General features: G+C 53.0%; 1 protein-coding gene across 3 annotated transcripts in view; it reads right to left on the bottom strand.

Annotated features, from left to right (window-relative positions):
- The window catches only part of SLC38A9 (solute carrier family 38 member 9), a 39,486-nt gene extending 25,365 nt beyond the window's left edge, over positions 1 to 14,121 (bottom strand). For all 3 annotated transcript variants that reach the window (XM_036309491.1, XM_036309490.1, XM_036309492.1), the window contains exons 1-2: positions 13,987 to 14,121; positions 11,097 to 11,242 (exon numbers count right to left, since the gene is read on the bottom strand). In XM_036309491.1, the coding sequence (XP_036165384.1) occupies positions 11,097 to 11,209 (113 nt within the window). In that variant the 5' untranslated portion in view covers positions 11,210 to 11,242; positions 13,987 to 14,121. The remainder of the gene's footprint in view (positions 1 to 11,096; positions 11,243 to 13,986) is intronic.
- Positions 14,122 to 14,439: the final 318 nt, after the last annotated feature.

The raw sequence follows: 14,439 nt of genomic DNA, 5'->3' as shown, positions 1-14,439 counted from the left end.
GCGGGCAGGAAGCGAACAAAGGGAGCCTTCTCCAGCCCCTGCGCTTCTGCCCACGACACCAGGCCGCTGAGCTGCCTTTTTTAAGCTTGAGACATTCAGCAAGAGGAGGCAGAACACAGAGCTCCAAGCCACTATTGCAAAGAAACAGAGCAGCTGTCAGTTTTCAACAATCAAACTCAGACCAGCCTGGGCTTCTCCCACAGAGCTGCTGGCGCTGAGTCAGAGAACGATGGACAAGAAGGTCCCTGTGCTCCTTACTCCTTTGTGGCTGGGTCGCCCCGGACCAGGCCGAGTGACCCACCGTCCCCCGCACGGCTGGCCCCGGGGACCGGCCAATGGGACATCCAGACGCCAGCTCTCACTTGTGCCGAGTTCTACTTTGTTTGGAATTCGGCGATGCACCCTAGTGTGCGAGCTCCTCCTCATACCCTGTCCCCAAAACTCAGGTTCTGCGTTTCAATAATCACTTCAGCGCCTCCCCGAAACCCCCGTCTGCTCTCTAACGGTCCAGGGGTCCCCTTACCCCAAGGAGGCCAGGCAGAGGCACGGAAGGACTCCCTCCTCTGCGGACGCCCAGGCCCCGGGGCACCACGACCTGCACCCCGCGCTGTCAGGAACTTGCCATCTCAGGAGGGAAAGGCCGCCAGGGCTTTTGTCGTTGGTTCCGTGTGACTGCTCTGCACTCACAGCTCTGAGGGAAGCTTAAGACGCATAGAACGGAGTCACCTCTGAAGACACTGCTGTCTGGTGGGAAACACGCGGGAACCTAGGACTAAGGTCTAATTCCTGCTGTTTCAGAGAAACGGTGGGATAGCTGCGAGGCGCAGTCTAGTCTCTCGTTAGCACAGAATCTCTGAGTCTTTCTTTTATTATTTATTCCCCACCAGAGCCCTCGGATACGGAGGGTACGTTCTACTTTAACCCAACACACATCGAAGCAGAGCCCTCGCCAGTGCAAACGCATGGGCACCGAGACCGCCTGACCTGCTCTCCAAACTGGGCAGAGAAGCGAAGTGAAGCAAGTGGTTTCCATAAACCTCACGTGGACGGGAGGAGAGTGAGGGTCAGAGGCGGAATACGCCGGCCCTGCTTACACATGAGTAGCCTGAGAAGGCCCCCCCCTCCCCCCGCATCGTGCCGTCCTGTGTAATTTAGACTAGGACTGACACTCAGCAGTTCTAAGCAGCAATGCAGAAACAGGATGTCTGCCCGGCTGGCGTGGCTCGGTGGTTCAGCATCCACCCATGAACCAAGAGGTCGCTGGTTTGATTCCTGGTCAGGGCACATGCTTGGATTGCAGGCTCAATCCCTAGTAGGGGGCGTGCAGGAGGCAGCCAATCGATGATGTTTCTCTCTCATGGATGTTTCTACCTCACTCCCTTCCCCTCTCTCTAAAAATCAAAAGAAACATTTTAAAAAACGTATGTCCGGGAGACGTGTAATCACCCTGGGAGGTCGCATCCTACAGGGCTTCCTTGTTCTGCAGCAATGACACCCCAAAGTTCAAGAGGAATTACAGCTTCGATGTCGCCTTAGAGCGGGGACGGAGACCAGCCCTGGCGCACCAACAGGACCAACGAGCGCGGCACCGACACAGGGACAGGGACGTCCCACTGGCCGCCGTTGCTGAGCCGCGGTGGAGTCAGGTCCGCCCTGGGCTGCGGGCAGGGGTCGGGGGCGCTGCCTTGCTGGCTGCCCGGCACCCACCCAGGTGCTACCTCTACCCGCTCAGCGGGCTCGAGTATCTGAGCGGGAATGACTCGGAAAGTTTCCTTTTCCAACAGTTTCCATCGAGATGCTCTGTGCCTGTTCAAACAAATATCTGGGCATCTTTTCAAAACAGATTCTCTAAAAATATACAACTCCGCATATTTTAACGGAATTATTAGAAACAGATGCTTAGAGCTTCATCTCACAGAGCAAATACAGAACTTATATTTCTAAACTGAACTTGCGTTGGATCTGAAAACACTTTTACAATGAATCGTTCTACCCGGAGGACACTGTTCGGAAGAAGCACTCGAGGCGTGGGCTTTCGTTTGCCCAGGCTCACAGGACTGCTTCCTCCACGTTACTTCCCACCTGCAGTGAGCCCGGCTGCCCCACTGCACAGAAGGCATGAGATTCACTAGACGTGACATTCGTCTCGCATTCTATTTATTTGCAGTTGCGCTACAGAAAAAAGGCGTTTAACCTTCAGCAAGATTTAAAAAATAGTTTAGCTCATGACTCAAAATCCCACATTTTCATTTAACATCCTTATAAACGAAGGAACCTTACTTCTACCCGGCGCCTCTTCTAGGTTCCACTGCTTGAATTCCTGAAGCGTTTTTGGCTCTTGCACCTGCCTCCCCCTCCTGCCGACCAGGCTGCTGCTCTGAAGTTTAGGAACAAGCGTGGCCCCAGGAAGGTCACCCTCCGAGGAAGGCCCTGGGCTGAAGCCGCCCTTGTGCATGGCTGACGCCCAGGCCCCCAGACACCTGCCGACGGGGCCGTGTGTTAAAAAAAAAAAAAAATGAGCCCTAACTGGTTTGGCTCAGTGGATAGAGCGTTGGCCTGTGGACTGAAGGGTCCCGGATTCAATTCCTGTCAAGGGCATGTGCCTTGGTTGCGGGCACATCCCCAGTGGGGGTTGTGCAGGAGGCAGCTGATCGATGTTTCTCTCTCATTGATGTTTCTAATCTATCCCTCTCCCTTCCTCTCTGTAAAAAATCAATAAAATATATTTTTTTAAAAATGAGAAGGGGATCAAGAATTCAAAAAATATCAGGCCAATAAACATGCACCAAAACGGCCATGTGCTCGCTGCTCCTGCCGGGGCCCTGCGGGTCTGCCGGCGGCTCTCGGGCAGCAGGAGGAGCTGAGCAAGCGTCGTCCCCGTCCCCGCTGAGGGACGCCCTGGGACCAGGGCCACCTCTGATGCCCACGACATCCTGGCTCAGAGCACTGCTCGGCGCCTCGCCCCACACACTGTCCCCAGAGGCCCAGCCGCCCCCGGCTCTTCTGTTTCTATTTGTTCTCAAATCCGTCTACTTTCCGTAGGCTTAGCATTATCCTCGCGCACACAGCCTGCCCTGCAGCCACTGACGTAGGAACTGAGCGACCCCACGGAGGGTGGGAATTCACCAGCGATTTCAACAGACACTTTGAGGTGCGTGTTGAATGAGACCGACGCGGAATTCACATGCGTCTGAATTACTGTGTGGCACAGGTAAACGCTTTTCAGAAATAAAGAAGGCATATTCAATTATTACTGATAGCATTATAAAGTGAAATCAAAAGTTTTAATGCACTGTTAATAAGAGGTAATTTATCAAGGTTAATTATGACACCTTACAATTTTAAAATGTGCATTTTCATGGTTCATGATGGACGTAAGTACACATAATCTCAAATGCACAGGCACACGCGTGTGGACAGGCAGCCGCATTCTTACAGGCTGTTCCCATCGCTCTGAGCTGCCAGGGAGGCTGACAAAACGCGAGTGCAGACGGCGCAGGCTCCTGACCTTGGAGAGCCAGGCTGCTGCTTCGCTGTGGGTGCACACCTTCATCACCGCGTGTGGACAGGAACTTCCCTGACCGTGCATCTCCGGCCCATAACTCTTAGCTACATACAGACTGAAAAAACGCTGAGCTAACAATGAATTTCAAGTTCTCTTAATGCAAGCCATGCCTTCACATTTTGGTTTTAAAAATATGTATAAGTTGTTTTAATTCTACTGTCATGAAAACAAATACTCTCTTTTCTTACGGCTACAAAGTGACGGGCAAGAGAAAGGCGAGGGTTCTGGTGCTGTGTTCTTGCTATCAGCCTAGCACGAGGCTAAAGGATAATGGAAACGCCAGGGACACGTGGGTCCAGTTCAGCAGCACCTGCAGGTAACACCAACCTCAGGTCAGCTCCCGGCCGGCCGCCAAGGAGCAGTGGCCCAGCACCTGGACGTCAGCTCGTCAGCTCGTCAGCCCATCGGGGAGGCAGCCCCGCACGGGGGACGGGCCAGTGACACTCAACAAAGAAAGGCCGGATGTGGGAAAACTCCCCAGAGGGCACGTTCCCCAAGCGGCTCCTCCCTCAGCCCCTGGACAAGAACGTCAAACAGATCACAGGCGGTCTTGACCTCAATACAGTAAGTTACGATGACCAACTGAGTATGTTGAAATAAAGGGCTTGTCTTAATTCTAAGTGAAGGGTCAGCTTCCGCCTGCAGTATCGTGCCAATTATTACTCCCCTACACAAATCTATCAGAAGAATTTCTGGGAAAAGTAGCATTTCAAGTTTCATAACCTAACTACCCCATTTTTAAAACAATTGCCAGAGAAAAGAACAATGCCAGGCTAGCATTTGAACTAAAACTTCCTTTCCTAAAAAACCTGGAAAGGTAATGAAAACGGTCAAGAGTTCAGTAAGTCTGTGTAGAGAGGTCAGTGTTACTTGTAATATATACGTGTGATTCTTCCAATGAACACGAAGACTACTTTCTTCACTATCTGACTCCAGTTAGAGGCATTGAAAACAGAATAAAACGTAGCTGCTCTTTAAATGGCCCCAGAGAGCCAGAGCCCTTTCCCGCCTCTCCCATCGCTAGGGGAGCCGTAGGAATCTCCCGGCAGCTCTCAGGCCGGGAGCGGGAGCCGGGAAGTCTGCCTTGCCCCTGGGGACACAGCGGCAAAGGCCACCAAAGGGTCCCCCAGGTGACCAGGGCTCGCTCTGCAGCCAGGTGGCTGACACTGCAGCCGCCGGACCAGCACCCCTTGCTGGCAGGACTCCCGTGACTGGCAGACTCGTCCCAGAACCACAGAACAGGCCAAGGAGGCCACAGTCCAGCTGCCACCTGCCCAACAGCGGGGTGCCCGCGGCAAATGCTCACCAACGACCAGTACTTGTCACCATCATGGGTTTCTTACCTTTGGCGGCTGTGTTTTTGTGTTTTTTTTTCCAGAATTTCCATTTGCTTCTTTTTGTATCAACAAACATTTTCCATGAATTTGGTTCTTGAGTATATTTCTCTTCACCTTTTGCTATAAAAGTCTGTTTCTGGTCACTCCGCCCTCTGGGTTCCCTGCCGGTCTCTATTGCGCACCGCCCCCCATTCCTAAGCACGGGGGCACCTCCTGCCCGCCAGGCTGGTTTGATGAGGTGCCTGGCGTGCTCCACGAGTACATGGGACGGAGTAGAAGGACCTGGAGGCGAGGGCGATCCTGGTTTCATCAGGGAGGGCTCACATTTGCTTTGGGGGCCAATCCGAGAACCTGGGTAAATCTAGAATCCCTTCGTCCAGTTTTGGGGAGTGAGGTGAGTGACGCTGAGCTAAGTCTCGGCCATTGTACTTCTGGTTCCCTCGTCCTTCTGAGCTTACAGAGCCTGGGGCTTCCAACCCAGTGTTTGGGGCCTGGTCTCCCTCTAGAACAGTGGTTCTCAACCTTCTGGCCCTTTAATACAGCTCATCATGTTGTGACCCAACCATAAAATTATTTTCATTGCTACTTCATAACTGTCATGTTGCTACTGTTATGAATCGTCATGTAAATATCTGATATGCAGGATGGTCTTAGGCGACCCCTGTGAAAGGGTCATTCGACTGCCAAAGGGATCGCGACCCACAGGTTGAGAACCGCTGGTCTAGCCTGAAGGGCTGTCAGGCTCAGGTCTCCGGCCTCTCAGTGAATGAAGGAGTAGAGGGCGGGCAGGTCCCTGGCGGAAGTGCTGGACCCTCTGTCTGACCCAGGGCTCACTATTCCTCTGTCTTCTCAGCTCCGTGGCTCTGAGCTGGCTCAGAACGGGCCTGGCCAGGTGAGCAGGGGACTGTTCTGAGCTAAAGGCTAAAGGCCAGCGCCTGGAGGGATTAAAGGAGGGGCCTCGCTCAGCCCAGGATGACTGTCCTGGCAGGAAGCCTCTCATCAGGGAGCATTTGCTCTGTTATCTGCTGGTCCTGGCTCCCCTCCCAGGCCCAGGCTCTAGCCCTGTCCCCCTCAGGGCACCTGTGCCTCCAGGTAACTGCCTGTCCCTGGGCCTCCCTTGGATGTGGGGTCTGGCCCCACATATGCGTCTGTAATGAACTGGTGTCACTTCCTTGTGTTAATCTCTCAGGAAGATCTAAGGCTGGGCCGCAGGCAGACCCCAGAGGAGGGTCTTCCTCCCCCACGGCCAGCTCGCCACCCCCTTCCTCCCTCCATACACACTTCTCACCCAGCCCTACGCGCACCAGGCCGCACACCAGGCCAGCTCGGCCGGGATCCCTCTGGGTTCAGGCTTCTCCAAATACCGTGAATGAGGAAGAGGAGGGGGAAGAAATAAACCACAGCTGGTTTGTAGGCAAAATAGAAACAAACAGAATCAGACAGAACACAGGCAGCGGGCGGGCAGATGGGGGCGAGGGGCAGGGAGCAGACATCTGGGAAGAGGGGGACATGTGAGGGTCAGAGAGGACAGGTTCTGACGGAGCAGAGTTCACATCCCGCTCCCGTTGTCACATCTCTATGTTAAAGCCTCTCGAACCCGGGCCGGCTGTCCCTATAAGCCGGTAGCAGGCGGAGTGACACTGGGGAAGGTAACGGGGAGGGGGGGGGGGGGAGGGGAAGGAGCAGCTGCCGAAAGGCGTCCACTGGGCACGGCAGGAAGAAGGCCTCCCCAGTGATTCTGCCCCTGGGGAAACGGGGCACGGAGTGGAGCCCCAAAGCCGAGGCTCGGGGGTGGGGGGCTGGGGAATGGGAGGAGGAGGCGTTGGAGAAAACTGAAAAGGGAAGCTTGCAAACCAACCAGCAGACCGCTTCCCAGCTGGTGTGGCTGGCAGCAGGGCCGCCCAGAGCCGCGGAGGGAGGGCACGAGGCAGTCGGAACACCAGCTCTGTGGCTACCAAAGGCCTGGAGACACAGGACAGCCGCTGAGACCACTGCTCCCAGGGACTCCACCACCAGCAGCACTGCCTGACCTTCCTGCACCCGCCCCCACCCCTCTCACCCAAACCAGGGCGGGTGGAAGCCCGCAGAGGGAGAGGAACTGCAGTTTGCAGCTCCCAGGGCCCAGGCGATTCGGTTGCGCCTTCCGCGGGGACAAGCAACCTCCTAGGTTCCTAGGTGTGTGTGGGGGGGCTCCTATCCAGGTGTGTAAGTGCCGCTGTGATGTGCGCGGACAGGTGACAGGACCCGGCTCCACCACAAAAGGGAGAGAATGACCACTAGTGACCAGCTCAGCATCAGGTGCTGTTTCCTACATTCGGTTAAAAACAGCAAACAGGCCAACAGGACGGCACTGCGCTGAGTCCACGCAGCAGCCAGCCGCCGCGGCTGCGTTTCCCTCGCCCAGGAGGCCGCCCTGCCCGGTCATCGGCAATCACCGCCAGCGCCAGGGAGGCCACCGCCTGCCAGACCTGGCCTCCCTCGGAGGGCGCCCTCCTGGCCAGTCATTGGCTCCCTGGCAACCACCCCTCGCTGTGTCCCCCCTGACGCTAAACCCTCCCGTTGGGCACAGCTCCCAGAGGCCTTCCAGGCGCGCACAGGTGCTGCGGGCGGGTCGGAGTCGCTGGTGAAGCCAGTGAGAGCCTCGTTCCACTCGTTCCGCTCGTTCCACTCGGTGGGATGCTGCTCTTTAGCAGCCGACAGTTCGCCAGTGCGGCTGTCGGCGGGGCGAGTCGTCCGGGAGCGGGGCGTGCTGCTGTGGCTGTTCGGTATGACTGCAATGCGCTACTTCAAATTCACCATTTCACAGATACGTGAAGATGAGGCTCAAGTAACCCTAGTTTTTAAAAGTTAATAACTAACAAATACACTACATTATAATATGATTCAGGCGGTTGTGGGGTCTCACCAAAGTCATAGGGTCACTCAAAAATGACTGCTGTTCTCGAAATAGCTGCCTGAGCTGGTTCTTCTAATGCAGCGGTTCTCAACCTGTGGGTCACCACCCCTTTGGGGGTCGAAGGACCCTGTCACAGGGGTCGTCTAAGACCATCGGAAAACACATACTGAATATATAATTACATATTGTTTTGTGATTCAACACTATGCTTTAATTATGTTTAATTTGTAACAATGAAAATACATCCTGCATATCAGATATTTACATGACGATTCATAACAGTAGCAACATTACAGTTGTGAAGTAGCAACAGAAATAATTTCATGGTTGGGGGTCACCACGACATGAGGAACTGCATTAAAGGGTCGCGGCATTAGGAAGGTTGAGAACCGCTGTTCTAATGGCAGACACATCCCCTCAGGGTGTCTGACTTATGTTTTCCTATATTAAGTGAGGTCCCTCATATTTCCATAGAAATAACAATGTTTTCAGGTACTCCCACATTTTCCTTCGTCAGTAAGTGTTTTCAACGTAAATTATTTCACGGGCAGATTAACATTCAATACTGCTAAGTCCGTACAAATATCTGCCTTCCCTCACACGCGCTCACCTAGCTGGTTATCCCATGATTGTAAGTCGCTGCCCTCTCATTTTGCCAAGTTTCATTACAGAAAACAGATGTCCATGTCATCTCCAGGGTCAAACAAATCCTCTCACTCCTGCCCGCTGGCTTCGGAGGAATGCGGGGGCGCCCTGGGTTCTAGTGTCACAGTGGCCAATTACTTCTCATGGAACTTAGAGGTGTCAGAGAAGTTCCCAGCATCGCATCAGCGTGCATTCGTTCTGTCCTCCCTGATGTGGGAGTAGACAAGTGACAGTGACGAGATCCGCTATCTCCTATCACGGCCACCCCACACGCCGTGATAAATTTCCCACACGATAACCTTCCCACTGCCACCTCCAGCTGCAGGAAACACTAAAAACGTGAAGTACAATCACGTGCCGTATCACGGCGTTTGGACTGCGACGGCTTGCATGTATGACGATGGTCCCAGACGGCTATCACGGAGCTGAAAGACTCCCCTTGCCTAGTAGCATCGTAGCCATCATGACATCACAGCACCACACGCTGCCACTGCCTGCAGTGCTCAGCCCAGGAACACGCTGGCCGGGCTAACGGTCCAGGCGCAACAGGCTGTACCAGACAGCCGGGTACGCCGAGGGCTAGACCGCCCAGGCGTGTGTAAGGGCCTCCGTGGTGTGTGCCCGACGCACTTCTCAGAAGCCGTCCCGGGCGTTAAGCGACGCCCGACTATCTCTGGAACGCAGGAAGGGGACATGGAGACTGGCTCAAACCCGCCCCTCACCTCCGGGACTGTAACCACTGCGACCCTTAACAAAATGAGGGCTCTGTGGGCAAAGACCCGGGGAGCTTGCTGAGCTCCTGCTGGGTGTTCATCTGAAGGCGTCTGCCGACCCCACCTCGGCTCTCAGCCTCTGAGGAGCCGCCACGCTTCCGCTCCCGACGGTCCCTGTAGAGTCACTCATACACATTGTGCGATGTTTACTTCATCGAGTTCTTACCCGAACGGTGGTATGCTGTGCACGCTGCTCTGCACTTCCCTTTCGTCCCCTGACGGGAGAAGTGGAGGACTCGTTCTATTTTGATATGTAAGAAAGCCACTTCCTTCTTTCTAATGGGCAACAAGACTCCATTGTATCAATATGCCACATACCCGGCCCTATAAAAAGGACTCCTGGTCGTTTTCAGTCTCTGGCGATGATAAAACACTGCGCTGAACAGCCTTGCACATGCATGACTGACCCTGAGGAGAGCTGGGAAGGAAGGAAACTGCCTGCGGCACCAGCCAGGAACCACCGCACACCTTGGCTGTCTGGTGCGGCCTGCCGCTCCCGGACCACTGGCCTGTCCAGCATGTTGCCGGGCTGAGCTCTATAAACTTTTGAATTGGCTGCTGGTAATTTGGGGGGGGGATCATGTTACATTTATGGGTTAAAATTTAAAGAGCAGGACGCCCCATGTTAGTCTTCCCACTGACAGCAGAAAAGGCCTTTTGTCACAGGTCACCGTTTCCTAACTCTCGCACACATGTAAACATTTCCAAACTCTGGATGCACTGCACGATCCAGGACACCTTTCAGCCTCTGTGAGCCGGTAATTACTCCTGGTGGCAGGACAGGCAACTGTCATCCCTGGTCACTCCAGTCACCAAAACACTTGAGGACCATTTAAGGAAGAAACAGGAGCCATGCTGTTGTTAGAAAACCTTTGGTGACACCTCCTGGAAAGATCAGGAAAGTGCAAGCATCAAAACTAAAGGTGTCAGTGATTGTAAGAAAATTCTTTCAAGAAATGCTACATTATCAATGCTCTTAATGGCACAAAGAACAATTTTGTATTGGGGGGGAAACACTGATTTTGATGACTCCAAAAAGTGATTTGGAAGAATCTTCCTAAATGAGGAGAATCAGAACAGTAATATCTTAACTGAGATACGGTTCAGATTTTCACTTTTATAGCTGCACGAAAGATATGAACAGGATAAAGTGCCAAGTAAGTCCAAGAGTTCCTTCAGTAAATAAAAAACAACACAACACAAAACGAAGCCCTAAGAGAATGTTGCATCGAAAGTACTGGCCACAGTTTATCACAGATTCTAAGTTGCACTGTATATATGTACACGGTGCAACTTAGAACCAGCATCTCAGGTTTGAAGAAATCATCTTACTTTAGGCCCTCCGTAGTATTTCAAAGTTTCTCTCGTATTGATTTTGTGCGTTCTTAAGGCTATTCCTATGTATTTTATCTCTTCTTCCACGACATTTTTTTCATCAGAATGCTATTTATTTTTGCCTATTTAATTAATAGCCACCTTACTGAATTCTCTTACTATTTATAACAAATTTTCAGGACATTATTTGGGTTTCCCAAGTATGCAATGAAATGAGTTTAAACTGAAATCCTAAACTAATGTGCTGGAATTTAAGCTGCATGAAGGTCAGGACTGTGTGTTACTTTCAGTGTTCTATGTTCAGCACCTAGCATATTACTAAACCACATCAATGCATCTTCATCAAACTAACCCCTCCCCACAGAGACGTTGAGTTTAGTTGAAAAAGCCAAATATAAATGAGGAAATAGTATTCAGGATCTTACAGATCCTGTAAGAAACTGGGTATTTGATAACTAAAGTTCTATATGTTTGGTTATAATTAGTTCTATTTTAATAACTAAAAAACCTAATTATGAAATAAGTGTTTTACTTTAAACACTCACCTATTGGGTCTTAGATCTGATGACTCAAACTGGATATTCATGGGCCCGGGATGTACCTCACGGTCCACCTCGGGGGCGAGAAGCTGCCTGGAATCACTGTCCAGATCTGCCATTTCCTCCACCTCTGAGCACTGCAGCAGTCAGTCCTAGATGAGTCAGAAAAGATGGATCATTTCAAGTTTAATTAAAATTCATTTCACTATTAAGAAATAATACATTTGCATGCATTAGACACTGGAAAAATACAGGAATCTGCTGCAGATATCTTAATGCAGTATATGCCTAAAAGACATTTATTTTTATCAGAAACTTGAAGTTCCTGCTTATTTTTCAGCTTGCTAAAAAGTGGACCAATCCCTTTCCAGTAATAAAACAGATTCGGCTCGCCGAAACCGGTTTGGCTCAGTGGATAGAGCGTCGGCCTGCGGACTGAAAGGTCCCAGGTTCGATTCCGTTCAAGGGCATGTACCAGGGTTGCGGGCACATCCCCAGTAGGAGATGTGCAGGAGGCAGCTGATCGATGTTTCTCTCTCATCGATGTTTCTAACTCTCTATCTCTCTCCCTTCCTCTCTGTAAAAAATCAATAAAAATATATTTAAAAAAAAAAAAAAAACAACAAAAAAAAAACAGATTCAGCTATTTGGACCCATTTTCCTGCAGAAAACAACTAAGAATCAGGCCCACTGTTGGTAACATTAAGGAATGTTAGAGAGGCAAGTGGCTTAAGGGAGTTGCTTCTGCCCTAAGGGTGTTTGCTGCACCAGGGGTACTGGGCTGACGTTTTCAAGGCCAACCGGGCTGGGTGGCTCAGCTGGATGAGTGTTGTCCCAGGCACCAAAAGGTTGTGGGTTTGATTCCTGGTCAGGGCACAGACCTAAGGGAAGCAACAGACCCTTGTTTCTCTCTCTTTCTCTCTCCCTAAAATCAATAAACATATTCTTGAGTGAGGATACATTAAAAAAAGAAAGGACCCATACAATAACCAAACTTGAAAACTCAATGAATAGATTTAAAAGTTGATGAGAAAATGAATAAACTCAACAATTAAATCAGAAGAAACTACCCAGAAGTGACGGGGGGGGGGGGGGGGAACGTTGAACGGATTGAGAGACATGGGAGACCTTCTCCTCACTCCGAGAAGGTCTAACGTGCACGTAACTGGGAATCAGAGAGGCGACAGCAGAGGCAATACTGGAAGAGAGAATGGCTGAGAAATTTCTAGATCTCATAAAAGGTAATCTGCAAACTCAAGAAGCTTAATGAATCCAAGCAGAATTAACAAACAATATATTATAGCGTTGAGACCTACGGCTCAGAAAGAGATTCCTTTTAAAATATTCCTGCTCACTGACAATGCACCTGGTCACCCAAGAGCTCAGGTGGAGATGGGCAGTAAGATGAATGTTGTTTTCATGCCTGCCAACACTACATACATTCCGCAGCCCACGGATCAAGGAGCAACCTTGACTTTCAAGTCTTATTATTTAAGAAATACCTTTCGCAAGGCTATAGCTGCCCTAGAGAGTGACTGCTCTGATGGATCCGGGCAAAGTAAATGAAAAACCTCCTGGAAAGGGTTCACCATCTAGATGCCATTGAGAACACCCACGGGAAGAGGTCAAAATGCCAACACTAAGGGGCGTTTGGAAGAAGTTAATGTAACCCCCATGCAGGGCTGAGGGGTTCAAGACCGCGGTGGAGGAAGTGACTGCACACGTGGTGGAGACCGGAAGAGAGCGAGAATTGAAGTGGAGCCTGATCATGGGACTGAGGTGCTGCGATCTCACGGCAGATCTTAACGGAGGAGTGTGCTTCTTAGGGACCAGCAGGGAAAGTGGTTTCTCGAGATGAATCAGCATCTCAGATTTGAAGAAATCTCCTGCTGAGGGTGCTGTGAAGACTGTAGAAATGACAACAAAGGATTTGGAATGTTCCATAGACCGAGCTGGCAAAGCAGCGGCAGGGTGTGGGAGCACGGCCTTCAATTTTCAAAGTTCTATGGTGGGTGAAATGCTAAAAAACGCATCCCAGGCGACAGAGAAATCATTAGAAGCGAAGAGTCAATCCGTGCGGCAAACTTCACTGCGTTAGCAACTGTCCCAGCCCGGAGCCGCCTGCGCCCGGATCAGTCGGCAGCCCTCACCCTGGAGGCAGAAACACAGCCCCGTGGGAGGCTCAGAGGACGGCCAGCAGTTTTTAGCAATGAAGTGTTTCCATTGAGATGTACGTTTCTTAGACACAACGCTACTGCACACTTCACAGACTACAGTGGAGTGTAAACATGGCTCTATAGGGGCTGGGAAACCAAAAAGTTCGTGCGCCTTGCTTCATCGGACCCGCGGCGGCTCCAGGCTCCGCCTGAATTCTAGACGGAAGAGGTCGGGCCACCTCCTACCAGGACACGCGCTCTCCCCACGGAGCCCGCAAAGCCGGGGAGGCCGTACCTGTCCGGCTGCGCCCCACCTGTGGTCCGAGCGCAGGACCCAGCGGCGTCCTCCGACCCGCCCGGCAGCTCTGCTCCGGGGCAGAGAGGACGCCCCGATGCCCGCACCCAGGTCCCCTGCCGCCCCCCATCTCAGCCAGTGGGCATCTCAGGTGACCCTGCCGTCCCTAGGCTCCAGCGGGCGCCCACTCAGCCTCCCCCGGACTCGCTCGCACCCGCTCTCCGCGAGCCGCGCGCGCCCCCCTCCGGAGCGATCTCCGGCCGGGCTCGGCCTCACCGCTCCCCCTCGCCCGAGAAGCCGCTGTTCCACCAAGAACTTCCCCGACTGACAGCCGGCGCCGCCGCCGCTGCCGCCAGCTCAGCCGTTCCGCCGACTCAGCCGTTCCGCCGCTTCCCCTCCGCTCCCTCCCGACAGGCGGGCTGCAAGATGAGGGAAGATGCTCTACCTGAGCAGGCCAGGCCCTCCGCCTCCAGAGCTCAGGGGGCAAGGTGGGAACCTTCCCCAAGCCTCGGAACTCGGGGCAGCCCGGTTTCCTGTACCCCCGGCAGGAAGGGGCCACAGCCTGACCGCGGGGGCCGGCGGGGAATGGAGTTCCGAGAGCACTGGGCCGCAGCTGCGGACTACAACTCCCAGAGGCCCGTGCGACAGCCACGCGCCCCTAGCCGCGGAGCCCCGCCCTGGTCTTGCCCGTCACGGGGTGAGCGGGAGCGCGCGGCTCTGGTCTGGCCTCTGCCTCGGGACTTCCCGCCGGGGGCGCACGCCTGCCGGCGGCTCCAAGGCGCCCAGAAGGAGGGAGGCGTCGCCTGCAGTCCTCACAGCCCGGAGGCCTCGTGGGAAAGGGCTGCTGCGGCATCTCCATCGAGGGGACCTCCCGTGCTCTGCCCCTCGGGCTTTGCTG

Source organism: Myotis myotis, unplaced genomic scaffold (genome assembly GCF_014108235.1).
Source record: "Myotis myotis isolate mMyoMyo1 unplaced genomic scaffold, mMyoMyo1.p scaffold_m19_p_5, whole genome shotgun sequence".
Taxonomy (NCBI): Eukaryota; Metazoa; Chordata; class Mammalia; order Chiroptera; family Vespertilionidae; genus Myotis; species Myotis myotis.
Note: the sequence above shows the minus strand (reverse complement) of the source record. Positions and strands in the feature narration are given on the sequence as shown.